Source organism: Trachymyrmex cornetzi, unplaced genomic scaffold (genome assembly GCF_001594075.2).
Source record: "Trachymyrmex cornetzi isolate Tcor2-1 unplaced genomic scaffold, Tcor1.1 scaffold47, whole genome shotgun sequence".
Taxonomy (NCBI): Eukaryota; Metazoa; Arthropoda; class Insecta; order Hymenoptera; family Formicidae; genus Trachymyrmex; species Trachymyrmex cornetzi.
The window spans coordinates 1,880,565-1,900,391 of NW_017299509.1; the positions used below are offsets into that span (position 1 = coordinate 1,880,565).

General features: G+C 30.5%; 3 protein-coding genes across 5 annotated transcripts; 1 reads left to right on the top strand and 2 right to left on the bottom strand.

Moving 5' to 3' along the window:
• Nucleotides 1-202: 202 nt before the first annotated feature.
• Ras85D (ras-like protein 1) lies at nt 203-3,679 on the bottom strand. 3 transcript variants are annotated; one of them, XM_018513437.1, is made up of 5 exons: nt 3,500-3,679; nt 1,391-1,582; nt 1,057-1,200; nt 778-984; nt 203-613 (listed from the first exon to the last, which is right to left on the bottom strand). In XM_018513437.1, exons 2-5 carry the CDS (start codon nt 1,517-1,519, stop codon nt 527-529), a joined length of 567 nt encoding a protein of 188 aa, XP_018368939.1. In that variant the 5' UTR covers nt 1,520-1,582; nt 3,500-3,679; the 3' UTR covers nt 203-526. The 3 variants fall into 3 exon arrangements, with proteins under 3 accessions (XP_018368939.1, XP_018368938.1, XP_018368940.1); XM_018513436.1 differs by having other exon boundaries at nt 1,391-1,585; XM_018513438.1 differs by having other exon boundaries at nt 1,391-1,585; nt 3,488-3,679.
• Nucleotides 3,680-9,070: 5,391 nt separating this feature from the next.
• LOC108765001 (Mitochondrial amidoxime reducing component) lies at nt 9,071-15,783 on the bottom strand. The gene is made up of 5 exons (XM_018513455.1): nt 15,400-15,783; nt 11,382-11,680; nt 10,714-10,998; nt 9,662-9,939; nt 9,071-9,476 (listed from the first exon to the last, which is right to left on the bottom strand). The coding sequence occupies exons 1-5, from the start codon at nt 15,401-15,403 to the stop codon at nt 9,311-9,313; spliced, it is 1,032 nt and encodes a 343-aa protein (XP_018368957.1). The 5' UTR covers nt 15,404-15,783; the 3' UTR covers nt 9,071-9,310.
• A 1,616-nt stretch (nt 15,784-17,399) lies between these two features.
• Nucleotides 17,400-19,744, top strand: Vamp7 (vesicle-associated membrane protein 7). The gene is made up of 6 exons (XM_018513480.1): nt 17,400-17,667; nt 18,105-18,316; nt 18,723-18,860; nt 18,925-19,083; nt 19,156-19,248; nt 19,328-19,744. Exons 2-6 carry the CDS (start codon nt 18,113-18,115, stop codon nt 19,394-19,396), a joined length of 663 nt encoding a protein of 220 aa, XP_018368982.1. The 5' UTR covers nt 17,400-17,667; nt 18,105-18,112; the 3' UTR covers nt 19,397-19,744.
• Nucleotides 19,745-19,827: the final 83 nt, after the last annotated feature.

The window sequence follows — 19,827 nt, forward strand, 5'->3', positions numbered from 1 at the left end:
TGTGTATATATGTCACATTTCATGCCACATGTTATGTTTCGCTATTTCGGTCTATGTTTTATAAATTTTCCGTGTTATAAAGAGGGCCCAACACTTGTCAAATATTAGAGTAAAATTTGCAAACTAATAGTAATTTTGAAATTTTATAAGCATATATATATATAAATAATATATATATGTATATAAAATTCAATGTCTTTTTGTGCCAACATTAAATATATGTAATTAAAAGAATCAATACTATTCTTTCATTCAATCAAGGGTTAAGACGCTTCAGTAATGGAATTGCATGGCAAGCTGCCAAAATGTAAACATTCTTATATGCAACATAAGCCCATTAGTAAAAACGTACTATTAGGTAATTTGTTCTTCTCTCTCAATGTATAGAAAAAATTGTGCTTGCAATTCATTACAATATTCTATAGGATAAGCTGTAAATATTTGTGCTGTGAACATAATGTAAGGCTTTTCATATCCTATTTTTACGTAGTAGTCGAGTAAAAGTATATTGGTGTTATCCAAAGACTTATAAAATAAAGCATCGACGTTTCTTGTGCCCACTACTGCCAGGTGGTTTACCTGTGCGTCCTTTATCTTTTCGTATTTCCCTGACCTGAAATGCATGACGGAACTTTGTCACTTGAAACTTTTCGCGAAACTATTTCAAACGTAATTATGAAAAATTTTCGATATATGAAAATATATGAGTATTTTATCATGCTATTTGAAATGTATAATACTTTAAAGATATAGAGAAGGAAGAAAGTGTTCACTCACCAAAGTATAAAATGCATCGTCTACACCCATTCTTGTTTTCGCGGAAGTTTCTACAAATGGCACACCATATTGTCGCGCGACCTCTCTCGCTTGAGTCATGTTTACCGCCCAAGACTGTTGAAGATCACACTTATTTCCCACTAAGACCATTGGTACTTCTTCCGCATCTTTTACTCGTTTTATTTGTTCCCTATATGTACCAATGTCCTGTAATGTTGAACATGCAGTGCAGTAATTTCGAAATCGTAAACAAATTGCCTCTCTACTTAACATGCTCACCTCAAAACTTTTAGCCGAATTTACGGCAAACACTAACAAGAATCCTTCTCCTGTTCTCATATACTGATCTCTCATTGCACTATATTCTTCTTGTCCAGCTGTGTCTAATATATCGAGAAGGCACGTTTCACCATCGATCACCACCTGTTTAACATTTTGAGATGTATTTAATGAAATAAAAAAACAAACATAAGCTGTAATTTTAAATCTTCCAGATTTCTATATTATTAAAATATATTCGTTATTGATTAGATCTAGCAATAATTCAATGTGAAATAAATAATTATTGGAATTTATTACAAAATCATGAAAGAAATTAAGTTGATTTGCTTACTTGTTTTCGATACGAGTCTTCGATCGTTGGATCATACTCGTCGACAAAATGATTCTGTATGAGTTGAATAGTTAAAGCAGACTTTCCAACACCTCCAGCTCCAACTACCACGAGCTTATATTCCGTCATAATGTAATTTCTTAACACAGCTTATGATTTGTATTATTTCTCTCTGATCACTTCTTGGATTGTCTGCTAATAATAAATACAAGACTATGATATAATTATAATAAAATGATACATATATATATTCTTTTTTTATATTAATTTAATCTCTTTGCTAAGACTTTTTATACAATTTATTATTAAGAAGTCTCATTAAAAAAAAATTAATTTTTTGTAGAAATCTCATTAGATAAGATAAAGTAGATAAATAAATCAAGGACATATATTTATATATATCCAGATGCTTCATATTTAAAGTAAAGAAATGCTGAGTGTAACTAATTCAATCAATTTGTTATTAAAAAGAAAACTGCATTCTTCATACAATTTACAAATTTTTATATATTTTACTCTTCATACAGATGAAACAATTTATCAGGTTATCCTATAAGTGACATGATTTTTAGAAGTTTTGAAATAATAGAGATTTAACTTATCTGTATATTGCAATATATATAGTATAGGGAATACAAAAATTAATTGGAAGATGGAAAATGATTGTGTAAAAAATAAAAATCGATGTATAATCGATTAAAATTTAGTCAAGCAGATTTCATCAATTACATTAAATCTTTTTATTTTTTATCACTTATCAAATAAGGAAAAAATTTCTAAAGAAACAGTACTTATGAATTAAGTTTAACTCAACTTCAAGTAATAGTTTAACTTATCTCCGAAGCACATCTTTTCAACAAATACAATAGACATATATATAATTTGAAAGCTCTACTTGATAATTATCTAATAATAAATAAATTTATTTACAGATTTCCAGCATATCAAGATATCTTTTTAATAAATGTCTATTGAGGATCAAATTTAATTAATGATAATAAATTAACAATAATAAAGGGCAAAGTAAGAGTCAACAATCAAATAAAAATAAATTCAAATAAAACGTCAAGTTTTAAATATAAAACATATAATTAGTTAGAAACATGAAACGTCAGGTACTATCGATATAAATGTATATAAACTAAGATACAAGTTTCGGCTGCCAGATTGAGCCCTTTTCAGACAATTTACAAATTAATTGTGATATTACTACAGTAATTCAGCTGCATTTTTAAAAAATCTCGTCGCGTAGCCCAAGTGATTACAAATATATATGTATGTACACATAGAGTATATACAAATTCACAGGAAATTATTTAAGCATTAAAGATCCAGCTTTGACCGTTATAAGCCTTTATTTCCTATTGGTTGTTGACAATTATCTCTCGCATTCGGCAGAAAAAGCGGTTTTGCAACCATCGCATGATTTCTTATTGAACTTATAATAAACTTCTACCTTTCTCTATTTGTTTGCTATTTTCATCTACAGAATGCTACTTTTTATGACATGTCAAAGGCATGTTTAACAGGAGAAATGTATTGTGAAACGTACAGGCCAACACAGCTTAATGAGAGAAGAGCATTCACAGCAGTAATAGTCTTCAAGTTGTTTAGCTTATTAAGTGATAGCCTAGTGCCGTCTCTTACCCAACGCAATCATATAATCGCTGGATATTAGTCACTCGCAATTACTACATGTGCCTTAACGGAGTTAGGCGCGCGCGTGACGTTCACCTTACGCGTAGATCATTTTTCGGTGGCAGTTCCGTGTCCTGGACGGCTTTCGGACAACAGGAAAAAAAAGGGGGAGTGATATAAATAAGCGGCAGGCCGTCCTAACAATCGCGCGATCGTGTGAGAAATGTTTGCGGACGAACACACGAAGATCGAGCGTAGTCGCGCGACGGCTCCGGACAGATATCGTCGACCGAGAAGGTGTTACTCGACTAGGGTATCCTCAAGCTGAAGGAGAGGGTGATCGGCGACAAGTCGGCGTTGCCTCTCAGCGGTAAACAATCGCGACAGACGACGATGCCGAGGGGAAACTGAGAAAGAGAGCGCGAGAGAATGAGAAAGAAAGGATGCGCGTTTGTGTACCTCGCCACTTACTGCGACTCAAGGAATGCTCATTTCACACGTTGCACGAAACGGGCCGTTCGAAACGTTCCTCCTCTCCGTAGTATCCACGCTAGTCGCGTATGGTCGCGTATCGTATTAGTCACCGGAGACAGGAGATACCATCTGGAAAGGAGCATCGTCAGTGCTGCCAATGTCCCTCTCCCCCGATGACGACGACAACGACGACAACGACGACGTCGACGACGACGAGCACGAGTACCACGACTACCACGTCGATCGCGACAGCGCGGAATCTACGGAAGTGTCGGGACTGTCGGGAAGGGTGTTGTCTCGTCATCGAGCGAGCGAGTAACGGATCGCGCCCAGAGATGGCGCTAGTCCTTTTTGATCTGTACTATAAAGTGGTACAATATGTACCAAAATGATTAATTAAATATCATATCATGCATATGTTTACACGTATCGCCAAAATGAAGATAGTTTAATAGAAACTTACCATAGTTTCTCTACAGAATCTTTATCTGCAGATGATACGTGTCTATCTTCCCATCCTACAATCATTATCCCCTTTATTCTAACGTTCCTTGGATACCCCCTCCTTTTACACTTCTCCTACTCACCTAGTTATCCTCTGCCTTTGTTATAACAATCATTATTATTTTACAACGTACCAAGTGAACATCTATAATTTGGACCTGAGTTCTCTTGTGCAAAATTTGTTCAATTTGTGTCGCTTTATCTATATAGCTTTTTATATTAATTAAGTATTCGTCGATTCGTTTTTAAATGGATTGCAACCAATTTGCCAGGTACTTTTTTAATTTATATTCAATTGTTTTGTTATATTTATTCTGCAATTACGACAATGCTCATTTACAAGCATATTGTAATACTATTGTAATTTTCTAGATTTAACGCCGTTTTTAACAGTTTTTGCACTTTGATATTACGCTACATAAAAGAAATTCCGACCCGCAGAAAAGTCGTGGTTGCCTTCATTAACTTTGATAAACGACAACCGTTTTTTTTTACTACTGAGGAAACAAAAGTGAGTATTAAAAAAAAATTTTATAATTTAATTTTTGTTTTTTTCACAATTTTCCCACTGCGTTAATAATCACATTATATGTACCGGTTTAATTTTTTAATTGTAAGTTAACATTGAGAATAACCGGTCGGGGTAGAAACATTTGTTAGAATTTATTTTATTTGTTTTTAATAATTATAGCATTAAAAGACCTTACTAGCTTTATAATTTTCATTTAATAGAAATTGTTATTGCAATATATAATATATAGGAAATGTGACAGATAAAAGAGTTATTGCAATTTAATTAGTATTTGAAACATAAAATTTAAAAAAATTATATCGAAATCCAATTTAGGAAAATAATATAAATACAAACATTAATTTTACCAAATATATTTTGTCTACAATAAATAATATAAATGTTAAAATTGATCTGTTTAAAAACTTTTTATATTTGTGTATTTTATATTCGTATGTTGCCTATAATTGTGAGATCAAAACTCCTTTAATGCACTTAATGCAAAAAATGATTAAACAAAGGTAAAAATATTAGCGCGGTCAGTAGTATATATTAAAAAATTTTTACCTTAAAACGAAAGAAGCTAACAATCGAGCATTATATGATAGATGTTGATATCGAGAATACATCTTCCAGCACGATCTACAATGGATATAGTAAATGGAATACTTAAAATAGCTCCATGTGATCAAGACATACAGGCAAGAGAGATACGGCCTAGTTTGTCCAAGTGGATATTCGAATAAACCCAAAATTGCAGAACGAGCCGATGATCAATAATGGTGCCAGCGCTGTCTGTCGCGTCTTTGTCATAGTTTCCGAGTCGTTGGCTAGTAATTTGAATTAGTTTTTACTACACGAGACACAAACACATTTTAATATTTTTTATAAGAATTTCAGAAATAGTTTTTGCAGATTCTCTAGGAACTTTGTGAGAATTACACTGTAAAATATGTACATTAATAGATAATGTATGTATATGCCATTCAACCAGCAAGTATTAAACGATAGAATAAGCACATAGATAATCTAGATTAGATTGCCTTTCTTTTCGCGGAATTATTTATACGTATGTATTATTACGAGGCATAAACGATTATAAACGTAACTATTCTTGTAATATTATGTCTTTATACTAAACACAAATGTGGATGCTTTTTACATACGTGGCTTTTAACGATACGTGTCGACTTGAGTTCGACGCTAATAACTTTGATAAACTATTTTATATATTGACGTTGTGCGCAGAATATAATACTTTTTGTAAAGTAAAGATACGTAAAATTATTCTTGTAATAACAATAATATAACGTATTAATATAAACATAAAATTTGTAGTTAATTTTAATTTTATTCTTATAATGTATTTTTATATACAGGGTAATCGTATAATCTCTCGTTGTAAAGACATAATTGATAATTATCTAATTTGTTTGTAACTTTTTTTGCTCGATTATTGATCTTTGTTCATATTTAATTAATAATATATAATTTTTATTTAACTTTTTTGATATATACATATATGTATATTAATTCTATCTCTATCATAAGTATGATAATAAACAGACATAAAAATAGAATCAGATAACATTATCCATTTATTAATTTTTATAATGTTGAATTTAAAACATTAATTTTAATTAAAACATCTTTGTCTATATGTATTTTTTATCCCTTCAGAATAAATATTTCTTGTGTTCCAATAATAAATATAATCTTTTGTGTGATTTTTTAAATAGTTCTTATCAAAACAGAGCCTATTAGTCTTGTATCATTAGAAAGTTTAGTGGAATTTGAAGATGGTCCCGTTTGATCAAGAGTTTAATTAAAAGAAGATATAAAACTGAATTAAAAGAAGTTTATTAATGATTAATTTAGCTGACAATTTCAAGCACGAAATTATTCAAATTTATTAAATAAATAATAAATTCTAAGAAATAAACCTAATGTAAATTTCCTTTATACGTTGTACGTTGAGCATCTTAGAACCTTTTAGTGTTTCATAGTATAATATTTTCCAATGCAAGTAGAAATTCTTAACGTGTCATTACAATTATTGATTTTTTAACGTGCCATAATGTTATATTTAGAAAAATATTATTTTCGATAGTGAGTGATTAAAATAAATAGATATACGTATTACATATGAAGATATTATACTCTTAAAGTAAATTAAAGTATAGATATATCCCACTAAAATATTCATTTTTTATATCTACAAGCTTTTTTCATTTACAGAAGATATCTTTATACACTTTTAGTGACATTCGCTTCTCACAAGTTGATAGATATAATGCAATATTACATAAAAACTGTTTGTAATAAAAATTTTTTTGTAATTATGTATCAATCTGTGGTGTACTATTATAATACATCAATATGTACATACAAATTTTGCAAAAACATTCCGATTAAGGCCGAGAACAAAAGTACATGGAACGCTTTCATAGTCACAATATGTCACAAACACAATAGATTTATACTCATAATTTGAAAATTTTAAGCTTCCACGAGTGAAGTACTTTGTTGTGCATTTGGAATTTGAGAACTTTTTTGTAAAGGAAGGAAGGAATGCTAACTTATCCGTTCTTTGAAAATATTATCAATATTGTACAGTAGATATGTAATTATTAAAATTATATAGTATGAAATTACAGTTGATAAACATTAAAAAATCTTCATCTTTATTGTCGCGAGTGAATGTTCAAAGAATGGAAGTACTCGTTACTTAAATTACTGTTACAAGTTACTTTTTTTGGTAACGATAACTTTTTGGTAACGGTAAATTTAACAGTTACTTTTACTATTATTTTTTGTATTTTGAACCTATTTATGACATAATTTTAATATAAGCACATAATAATAATATTTAATATTATTTAATAATAATAATATTATTTAATATTAGATAATACATATTTTAGTTATATTATTACAATATTAAATGTAATGTTTTAATAATATTTTTTTAAAATTATATAATATTAAACAATATTCCTGAAATATGAATGGATGATTATATTATATGTCCACTCTTGATAATATTATATAAGAAAACTAGTTTTTATACAATCATTTTTCTGCTCGTTGTATATATGTACGAATATTATCATTTGAAAACACATTAATGATTTATTACAATTTTTTACAAAAATATTTATTATTTTTTACAAAAATATTTATGACAAATGTTTCGGCTTGCAATCATATCTTAAATAAGTTGATTTAACGAAGAATATATATTGTATTATTAGAAACATTTAACTTTGTCCGTTTATTGACGTTCTCTTTCGTATTTATATATTTATGACAAAGTTTTTACAAAAATTAGACAAATACTGTGTAATATAAATATTAATATAAAATTGACAAAGATCACTAAGCCTTGATAGAATTTGTAGATCAGATTCGCATAAAAGTGCCTCCAAACGATTTGGCCAACATAAATCAACTTTGTACAACATTCACTAAATTGGTCTACATTCATGGATAATTATGCATGTCGTGTGTCTGTATGTGTCTAATCTTTGACAATCTGGCGCATATTGGCCATATTGTCTGGAAACACCTTAATAAAATATATTATCTATAAAATATAATAAAATTAAACAAAACGCAGTAGAACAATTTATATGTTATTATTTTTCATTTCCTTATTTTACAAATAAACTACATACCGTGCAATATAGGTATAAAAAGTGGTAAAGATGCTTTCACGAGGCTTTTACAATGTCGAGATTACTATATACGAATATTTTTATTAAGAAATTATTTCTGCTTCTAAAATTCAATATATAAAATTTATATATTGAATTGAGAGATATTTTAGAATATGTTCCGATATTAATTACACATTTAATATTAGAACATATCACGAAATATCAATTTAATAGCGAAATATTGCAAGTATCAGCTGTTATAATAAACTCATGTTAATTTATTTCATATGATACTTCAATATTGTGGTAATATCTGTCATAAATTATTTTTGACATGAAAAAAATTAAATATATTGATAAAGTAAGACTGAAACATATCAAACCTATATTTGTTTAATTTTAATACACTTGTATTAAATTAACTACATATTACTTAATAATTAATTTAGTAGATAGATATATATACTTTAATCCTCAATGAGGTTACAAAAACAAATTTCCGCAATTATATACATATAATATATGTTACAAATCTATCAAAATTAATAAAAATTTTGAAAATTTTCGACTTATTTTCGATATCGAAACGTTTTTTCAAGAAACTATATTTATATCTAATTAGTGCCGTGAGGTTACATCTGATCCTAACTCTATTATTACAGAGTTAACAATTGAAGGGCGGAATAAAGGCACAATTCTACTTAAGCCTTTTTTCGGCAAGTAGCTTTTTATGTAATATTGATCGTAATAGGGAAGTATTATAACATATAACTTCTTAAAGACATTACATAAATTCATTTGATATTGTACCCATTTGTGTATAATAAAAAAGTAGCAAGTTATTTTAATTTTTATTAATATCAAGATTTTGTAATTAGGCTTTTATTCCGCCCATTCCCTCAATTGTACAGTTTTATAACATATATTATTATTCTTACCACTAATCTTTCAGAAGATATGTAGACCTGATGTACCTACCTAACTGAAGATATATACGCACATACATATATGCATATATATAACTCTATCAATATTTCATCATTCTGGAACTCCGCTTTTCACGTCTTGGTCCTCGATCATTAAATCCGTATCGAGTTCATGTTCTGAAATCTCGCAAGAGTCCCAACGATATAGCTATGATGGTGAAACCAAAGATGATGTTTCCTCTTCCGGGATGCCCACATAAATTGGATCACCTAAGTGGACTATCCCATTTGGCCCTCGCAGTCCAAGATGAATTCCCATAGCTGGACTGTCACCAATTGCAGGTCGAATTTGCGGATCGCTTATCTGTCTATAACTGTACAAAACAATTTTTTCGTTATTAGCGGCACGAGGTACTATAGTTATACTAAATTTTTCGACAACTTTTGCGTAAAATATTTTGTATGCAATAATACCTCTTTTTGTTATATATTATACATTGGTTAAGAAAATCTTAAAAATATAATTTTACAGCTATAAATTTTTTAAATACATATGTACGTTTTCAAAGTCTTCAGAGGCTCCGCATTAGCATGTTTTATGCCAGTTTCCGGATCTATAGTAGTGAAGATACATCTTGTGCAGGGTCTAACATTTCTCAGAATTACGTTCCCGATCTTTACCCAATCCCATTTATCTTCTTCAAAAGCAGTGGCACCCTTGACCACGAAATTCATGCGAAAATTCTGCGGCGTAACTGGTTCGTCTAGTCGGCTATTAAGATCTGCTACTGAAGCTTCGTTGATCATACTGAAACTTGTTTCATCTGGATAGGCTCCCTGTGACATTTTTTGCAGTTTTCATTTAAAACATTGTAATAAAATCACTTTTTATGATTAATTCGAATTATATTTATACATATATAAAATTGTATTTTCTATTTTCACAATCATATTTTCTATGACTCCTCAATATTATATAAACGACGTAAGGACTTTTTTTTTTCTTGCATCATTAATAATTGATAAATTATATCGAAATATTTATCAATAATAACGTTAGTGACAGAAATGATGGAAAAAAGTCAAATTAATCAATTTCGAGAGTTCATTTTTCGAACTGAAGATGGTTCAAAAAATGAACTGAAATGTAATATGGTATTTTAATGATTATATATGCACGACTAAATTTTTTTTGCATTCAAATTTCTACATCGTCAATCATATGCGACTTGTATTTGCCGGTTTTTAATTATTAGTCAACTTCGTTATAATGGAACTTCGTTATAATGGAAGTGCATAATACGAAAGTGCATAATATTAAAAGTTAAAGAGTGATCTCTTTGTTAGAAACATTTCTGAGGAATGATTAGGATAGTTAGAAGATTGTTAAGATGTTTAGATATAGGCTGTGGTCCACTTGACGCTACAAACGCTTCGAAGCGTTCTTTGATTAGTCAATTCATAAAATTCTTTATTCTGATTGGTCGCTCAAACGCTTCGAAGCGTTTGTAGTGTTAAGTGGACCGCAGCCATAAACAATAAACAAATAAAAATAAAAAAATAATTATATTAAAAATAATCTTATATCTTTTATCGTTGCAAAATACTTACCGAGTCTGTCTCTTGTAGCAAAGGAAATACTTTTAGATTTCTCTGTCTCACTGTTCTCACTGGTCGATCTAACGGATAATAAACCAGCCGGCATCCGGTATCTTCTTGAAAAAGAAAACGCGACAGCCATCGGGCAACTTCCTCACCACAATCGCGTGCCGGTACCGCTTGACCCCACACAGCGACACGGAAACCTTTACCACGGAATTGTGCAAGGTCCACCGACACCGACATCATGCCTGGAGCACGAAGCGTAAGCACGGAACCGGAAAAACTAGGCGATACCTTTAACGTAACAAAAAAATGGATGATAGCTTCCATAGTTGGAATTATTAATTATAGCTTCATTTTTGATTGAGCATTAAAATATGTATGTAATAATAAAAAGAAAACATGATTAACCAACTGTGTTTATATTAGCAGTATCGATCAACTTCTTCGATCTAGTAAAATATGTATCCACATTCTTAATAACCTTTTCGTTATCTTATTTTTTGTATATTCTAATATATATATATTGTAATATATGTATAATAATTACGTACAATAAGTAACAAAAGGGTATTAAATAGTTACTGTATAAATATTAAAACAATTCTAAAAAATTATATTCTCTATCCTCTTTTTCTCTTATAATAATAAAGAAAATAAATTCCACAGCTTCTCACATTGACCATTTTGGGAAGCTGTCTGGCGGTGAGAAATCGTCCCTCGAGATCGATAACGAGCAGTGTTCGATCTCTCAACCATCCGGACTTGAGTCCCAATGTGGTGCATTCCATCTCTGTCATGCGAACTGCACCGAGTGATTTAACGGGGAATACAACCATATCACTTAGTTCTCCGACTTTTCGCCACTTTGACGGTGGCTGAGGCTTTTGTTTTCTATTCCACCACCACCAGATGAAGAAAACTGCCGTGCTAACGCCCACAGCAGCAGTTGTGACGTACGTAAGTCGCGTTCTGTCTAAGACATAAAAAATAAAATATAAATTATTAAGGATATATATTTTAAATTCCAAACTTTACAAAAATGAAAAAAAATTTGATTTTTTAAATATCATACAGTGATCTTCCCTTTCAATTCAGTACTGCTCAAGGCAGTGTTGTTAGACGAGCCGGATTTCTGACGTATGCGCGTCCAATGTAGCTTCAGTAACGTACCGGTCACTAGTAAATAGATCATTAGTCACCTATGTAAAATTTTTTCAAAAATATGTTGAAAATTTTAATATATTTTAAATATTTTACATATTTAAACATATATAGAGATATATTACTGGTTCAAGGTGGCGATATCATCCAAGAGATCATTTGATTTCTCAGATGACATATGCAAAACATAAACGATTACTTAAATACTCATTTCTTACCCGTAACAAGTCGTACTCATTTCTTTTCCGTAACACTCAAGAGTCAAGACCCAAGAAAGTCGTATTTATTTCTTTTCCGTAATAAAAATTAGATCCGCACGATGCATGACCGGTTTTATGAGTTCCGGAAATGTTTCATAAAATGGATATTAAACGAGGTCATCTGGTCGTTTACCGTAATGCAATGTATAATGACTCTGCACATTACGATGCACTTAATGTTACTAGAAAAAGGTGGAAGATGAGGAGAATAATTTTAATTGTAAAACACAATTCCGATATATTATGAATGCGCGCGTAATGCGGTATCGTCAATGGAAATCTGACATAAATTCTATATATATTAAAAAAATATGTGACGTAAAAACAATATGGGATGAAAATACAAAACGCAATATATCTATATTGATTATTTCGCACTCTCTTTTTACGTAGTATATATTTCCGCTAATGTAATGATATGTATACATGCAAGACCGGTTAACACGTATACGATACAATTAAGTGCAACGAAGCGCATAGAGTCAGTACAATGCAGAGTTTTTGTAGAATATTTTTTCTGTAAAGTTTTCAATATCTTCACCTGACAGCATAAGCTCATTTATTAGAATAAAATTCAGTTTATAAAAATTGAAAAAATGTATTTGCGACTCAAACCTACATTTTTTATTATATAGAAGATTTTGGACAAGAAAAAAAAAATTTTAAATCAATGTTTCTTTCAAAGTAAATATATCTCGCTTTAAAAACGATAAAACAGCATATTTCTGCGAAGCAGACAGTAATGATTAACGATTAAGAAATACTAATCAACGACAATCAAATTTAAAAGTAACTCACGTGAGTACTTGACTAAAGAGCAAGAGAGGAACGATGATAATTTTATTAATATACAAGCTTCACTATTTATCAATGTCTTAGACCGTCTTAGACATAAAGAAAAACTTTTTACGAAAAAGTAAGACGTCACACAGACTTTATAAGAATGGGATTTGTCATGGTGGCCTTTTCAAACGAATAAAAAGGATCAATAAAAATGTTTAAAAACAACTTATGTTTGCTTAGACTACTTATAATTTTATTTTACAAATTAATGTACGTATAATTTTTAAAGTTCACTGACTTTGCATCGCAGGTGAAATATTTTTATAGGACAAAATGTTCACTGTACATGTGTTTGTAAACTTATTTTTTATTTTTGAATGCTCCCAACCGAAAATTATTGATTTCTTTATTCGAAAATACACTTTCTTCTCACTAAAGAGGGGAAAATTCCTAATTATAGTCTTCCCTTCTAGAGGGCTATACGGACCCTTCGCAAAATCAATACAGTAAGAAAGAGGGATTATTCGAGCATAAAGAGAATTCGTGTTTGAAGCCGAAGCTATCCGTTTCGAGCACAACTAATTTGATAACTTCATCTCGACAAAGAAGAAATTAAATTAAATTTACGAATTTATCGATAAGTAACGATAAAAAGTTATATGATTGAGTCGTATAAAAAAGATAAAAGTAGGTATATATCGAAATTATGTCATTGTGATAATTAATCGACGAGACATTCTAACTGTTTGCACTCTCTAAAACTTTTAGAGTGAATCTCACTTTGAAAGATTTTCATTCTTAAAGATTAAACTCTTTTTCAAGATTGGCTCAATTTTCACACTTTAGAGTGAGATTCCAAAGAGTTTAGAAAGTATTAAACAATCGAACAATAAATAATAATATCATAAACGATAATAGATAAAATAAATAATATTTTTTACTATAATTGCTAATAGAAATTGCGTTTACATTATTAAATATCTGTTACATCATTTTTTCCACTTAGTAATATTTAATGATAAAGTACAGCTATTGATCGTTAAAGGAATAAGATTAGTAGGAACAAACATTCTGTTTTTCATAGTAAATGTGCCGTACTAAACATCGAATTTTATGTAGTTATTGCTCGAGTTACAAATACTTTTCCACTTTTATGCCTTTCTGGAATATTAACTGTACATTTATATTACTTTTATTAAGTATCTCATCGATAAATAAATGTATATGTATGTAATATAAATATATATTATAAGGTGAATTAAATATAAATAGACATATTTCTTATCTCACGTTACGAATTATTATAATTTGTATAGTTTTTAAATTCGTTCAATTTGTGATATAAAACAAAAGAAACTCTCTCTCTCTCTCTCTCTCTCTCTCTCTCTCTCTCCCCCCTCTCCTTCTTTCTCTTTTCCTCTCTCATCTATTACATAACTGGTTTTATAATTTATCATATTATCTGTGCATATTTGGATTTTTTAAATTTTATGCAATGATAATAATTGATACTATTATTAATCTATTTATATTTATATTGTTATGAATTGAATGTATCTGAAATATGCCAAGCAGAACAAAATGTCATGATTATATCGAAATGTCATCAAAATGGCTCCAAAGTGATTATTAAAAGTTATTTCTCGATTGATCTCACGATTCATTTTGATGTTATTGCAACATTATCATGTTGTTCTGCTTGGGATAGATCAAAATAGTCTTGCATGAAAAAATAGGTATTTTCTAGCAACGTACACAGATAACACTGTGTAACAGTATTCCGTGCTTTCCATTTATGACACAGCTAAAATGTCATGTTCGTCTGTGTCATCGTTCTACATCATTTCATGAATACCAAATTTTTATATTTTTTACCATTTATTTTTCTAGAAGTGATTCTAGAAGTATTCCGATACGAGGTTCAAGATTTATACATTCGAATTCAGATATAGGTATATAAAATCTTTTGCATTCTTATCATCATTCCATTTGTATCCATTTTATACCACTTTTCATTTTCCTTTTTATAATTTCTTATCACTTTCTTTCATTCTTTATCGATTTCACGTACATTGACTAGTCCTCAATTCCAATTTATTTAATAATTCAGCGCTTATTCCTTTCGAAAAGAAGATCACTTAAAGAGACTATCTCATGTTAGTCCAAAGTTCTTTCCACAAATAAAACAGACGATTATGGTAATTATCGAACGAGAGATATCGAGAAGTATATATGTAAACAGAAAAATTAAATAGATAAAGGAAGATCACGAACGATGCTTAATAATATATTTACATGTAAATTTCAATATTTTAATTTGTGAGATTATTATTCCATTCTTAGTTTATATAAGATTGCATTTCCGATAGTAAGCGGCGAGCATATAACTAATCATATGTAATCTGTACATTGTTTATAAACTTGAAATGCAATCATAAACTGAGGCTAAAATAATAATCTTACAAATTTAATTTTAAATAACATTTACCCATGATCACCGCCAAGTTCGGCGAAGTCACGATAGGTCGAACTGATTCTGCAGACGATCTCAGGAATCTTGAGCAAGGATCTTCACGGATTCCCTGCAGAGCAGAGTCGATCCGAAAGATTATTCAGACAATTGACCGACAACTTCGCCTTGCAGTCTTCGAGGCACTGTCGGTACGGAATACCGATTCGAAGTATTCGAACTTCACGCGTACATTATAACCGTCTCCTTCTCCGCAACGAAGACACCGTTATCTTATTCGCATTACGTTCTGTTATCTCCTTCCATCTTTATAGTCACACAGCCGTCGAAGTAATCGCCGGCGCGTCGACATATGCGAAGCGTAGAGCATCGACGTGCTGTATGCAAGTATGTAGTGCAAGGACCGTTGCTCAGAATTGAAACGTCGCGTCGCTTTCTATAGGTGTAGATGCCGTAGCTCATGGATGTGGATGGCACATGCGCCGATTATGACCACGGTCAGGGTTGGCAGATTTTCGCAATACCAGTCCGCCAATTTTGAACGCCCAAAGCATCACTATGAATGACTTTTTCTTTTAGAGCCTTAATAATACAGTTTCAAACGTATTTTATCAGACAATATAATATTATATGAGGTGCCCGTACACTCTTTTATCTTCGCAGAATAAGGTACTATCAGAAATATGTTATGGGTTTAAAAAGATCTACCAGTTTGACTTTGGATGGCGTTATCAAGATCAGATCAAGGTCACATTGATTTTTTTTTAATGAAAATCTCCATTTTGTATTACATATTCTTACAGCTTATCTCGAGAGTTTTTTTTTCAAAACATCATAATAAAATATTCTTTCATTAAATATTTTTTGAGTTATAATTATATAAAGGTTTGAAAGTTACAGTACACCCCCGGTATTAGAGCATTGGCTGCGCGTTTAGCGGAACACAACAGTTTTGTAAATATTTATTTATGATTATCTGCTGAGATAAGACCATTTTTCTAGATCTAAGAGTCTGATCCGTGAGGATATGTGAGCGTGAAGAAAACTTCACCTCACAGTTTGCAACAGTGCAAAATAAACGTTCTACTAAACGCAGCCAATTTGTAGGCAAACAGAGTCCTCCCATAATATATTAAAAGCTATACCTAATTATCCTATAAGCTCAAAATACTTCTAGAACGTTATATGGATATTATTAAAAAATTAAAATAAGTTATTATAATATTTCGAAAATACCATATAATATTTTTTAATATTATGGGAGTATTTTATAGAGATTATATGTCCACTTATATAATATCATAGGCATTATATCTTAATATCCACGAAATATTATTAAAATATTTATAAATCTTAATTATTCTCTTAATTTAGTACAATTTGAATTCACAATCCAGTAACGCAAAGTTCTTATCAGAGGCAGAGCGTCACGTGATCGCCCGGCTGTGCGGTGGTGGGGGTTGAATCGGCGCCGGAATCGGCCCGAAATGTGACTTATACTAAACAGATGTAACAGTCTTACAAATTAAAGTAAAATTTGTTATAATACTTTTTAATGTTTATACAATATTACAGTAACATTAAATAATGTTACTTTTAATAATTATACAAAATATTACCAGAAGTGGACATATAACCTTTCATTTAATATTTCAAGAATATTATTTAATATTATATAATTTCAATACAATATTCTTAAAATGTTACATTTAATATTATAAGAATATGCCTAAAATATTACTTAATATTAAATAATATTATGCGCTTATAGGGTAATTGTATGGATATTATTTTATGTAAAATTTTATTTCCATAGTGGATAATATCGATATATTATTTCGATCATGTCTGAACCCTCGAGGTCCTATTGAATGTCATGATAATTTGCTCAGAATAAATCTTACGATTAGTATTCGACTGGTATTCAATGCATTGTCGCTTCAAATTTCGCGCCTCTTAATGTGCGCAAGATCAAAAGAACAAACGTCAAGTTCGTGGCGTTCATGCCCCACCATACGCTACCGCCTACCACTAACCACTGACGAACTGTCATCCATATCGCTCTGATCACTTATCGATGACTTCATGAAAATGTGACTATTTTACAACTGCAAAGAGTATTTCGATGTTTTGGTCAGTGTTTCCGAGAAGAATCGACAGACCAATCGATTGATTATTCTTCTTGGATCGACGGAAACACGCGTAATACCAGGGTTACATCGTTGAAGGCGTAAACAAAAAAGTGCGCAGCTGTTCCTTCATTTAAACACTTTGTTTTGTATCGAGGTAAGTCAAAAATGTTAGATGGCTGATGATTTATCTCTTCCTCAAAAAAGTATTCTAGTTGTATCCTTGTATTCAAATTTCGAAGTTCAAATAATTAAAATGAGAAGTTTAATTTAATGAGGTTGTTAGAGGTTAAAATTGAGACTATATACATAATGGAGCACTTATGAAATTACTGTTCACGTCACTGCTAATTTGTGTTATTAATTTTTTAAATGAGCGATTTGCATGTTTAAAAGTAGATTGAACAGTTGTCTGCATATAGCCACATTGCAGTATGTTGTTTTCAATTGTGATATGATAAGCAAATCCCACTGAGAGAATGTGTGTGATTAAAGAAAAATTGAGTTAATATTAGTGAAAAATAAAAGAAAATTTTTACATGTGTTATCTATTTATCACATTTAACCACATTTATGCTATATACTTTGTTACAGATTTCAATATGCCAATTTTATACAGTGTGGTAGCTCGCGGAACAATTATATTGGCAAAACATGCTGCATGCGTTGGAAACTTTGAAGAAGTCACAGCGAAAATCTTGGCAAAGATACCACCGGACAATGACAAACTCACGTACTCGCAAGGGCCTTATCTTTTTCACTATATCTGCGAGGATCGCCTTATTTACATGTGCATTACTGACGATGTATGTATTAGGCACATCAAGGCACACAAATATTTAGATTGAAAGTGACACAACTTAAAAAATTAAATTTTTTGGAAAAGGTTAAAAACTATCTTTCCCTTTTGAGAAAGTTATTGAGTCAATTAATAACGGCAAAAAGAATATATTCTTAACATGATTAAATATCATTTTTATCATTTTTATGTCAAAATTCGTAAAAGAATCACCCTTTTTGAATTATGACGATTTTTCTTAAAAACTATCCTTTTTCAGTTGTGACGATTTTAACGTTTTTTTCATAAAATCAAGTTAGTTCATTTTTGATGATTGATATAATAATGATGACTTAACTCATTCACGGTAATAATTCGAAAATCATGTTTTTTCAGTGTCATTTTTTAAGCGATATAATAAAATTTTGTTTCAGGATTTTCAAAGATCCAGAGCATTTTTGTATCTCAATGAAATCAAGAGAAGATTTTTGGCTGTTTATGGACCAGGTGCTCAAACTGCCGTAGCTTATGCCATGAACACAGAATTTGGCCACGTTTTGGCTAACGAAATGGTACTGTCAGAATTGATTATGTATCTTGAAACACTGTCTCACACTTTACATTTTTCCTTTTTAGAAGCATTATAGCGAATCTAAAGACCTTGATAGATTGTCTAAAGTTCATGGCGAGCTAGACGAGCTTAAGGACATAATGGTAAAAAATATCGACAATATAGCGATGCGTGGCGAGCGATTAGAATTGCTTGTAAACAAAACAGAAAATTTATCTGCCAATGTATGTAAAAATATGCTCACAACTTAACATTGTTAATCATAGAATATTATAAAATTCACTTTTTTATTCTAGTCCGTGACGTTCAGAAAGACAAGTAGAAACTTAGCACGCTCCTTATTTTGGAAGAATGTCAAAATTTATGTCATTGTCGGCGGAATTTTAATAGTAAGTCCAACATTGCTATCAATTTCGGATCTTTCTAATATCTGTTACAGTCTAACTTGATTTATTTTTTTTGTTGTAGGTTGTAGTATACGTGATTGTTTCTATAACGTGCGGAGGCTTGGCTTGGCAAAAATGTGTGGGAAATTAATATATTATATATATATGTACGATACAGTGTTCAAATGCCAATTGAATATATACAGAAGAAAAGTGAAAAGTGCATGAAAATCTAGTATAAGACTGAAAATGATTAGATCCGCGAAGTTACACTATTTACAAATTTATTGTTATATCTTAATTTCCGTAATACAATAAGAACATTCTACTAAACGTATATACATGCGCGCACGCGCGCGTGTGCATATATATATATATATATATATATACATCTGCAATATTTATCAATAATACTTATTTATATGATTATTATTTTACAAGAATCGTAACATCTATATTCTGTGGACACAAGATGTATAACTTTAATTTTCACACCGAATTGCACCATATATCTTATTTTACGAAAAGGTAAAAATAAAAACATTTTCTTGTTCAAGTTCCTTGTTTTTATAATATAATATG

Excerpts from the sequence above, each read along its gene's own strand:
- Ras85D (XM_018513437.1), bottom strand. The coding sequence starts at position 1,519 with ATGACGGAATATAAGCTCGTGGTAGTTGGAGCTGGAGGTGTTGGAAAG. Across the intron at positions 985-1,056 it reads ATTCGGCTAAAAGTTTTGAG|GACATTGGTACATATAGGGA; the intron begins GTGAGCATGTTA and ends TCAACATTACAG. Across the intron at positions 614-777 it reads ACGATGCATTTTATACTTTG|GTCAGGGAAATACGAAAAGA; the intron begins GTGAGTGAACAC and ends CATGCATTTCAG.
- LOC108765001 (XM_018513455.1), bottom strand. Across the intron at positions 10,999-11,381 it reads AGCTTCCCAAAATGGTCAAT|GTATCGCCTAGTTTTTCCGG; the intron begins GTGAGAAGCTGT and ends GTTACGTTAAAG. Across the intron at positions 9,477-9,661 it reads CCTCTGAAGACTTTGAAAAC|TTATAGACAGATAAGCGATC; the intron begins GTACATATGTAT and ends TGTTTTGTACAG.
- Vamp7 (XM_018513480.1), top strand. The coding sequence starts at position 18,113 with ATGCCAATTTTATACAGTGTGGTAGCTCGCGGAACAATTATATTGGCA. Across the intron at positions 18,317-18,722 it reads ACATGTGCATTACTGACGAT|GATTTTCAAAGATCCAGAGC; the intron begins GTATGTATTAGG and ends ATTTTGTTTCAG. Across the intron at positions 19,249-19,327 it reads TTGTCGGCGGAATTTTAATA|GTTGTAGTATACGTGATTGT; the intron begins GTAAGTCCAACA and ends TTTTTGTTGTAG.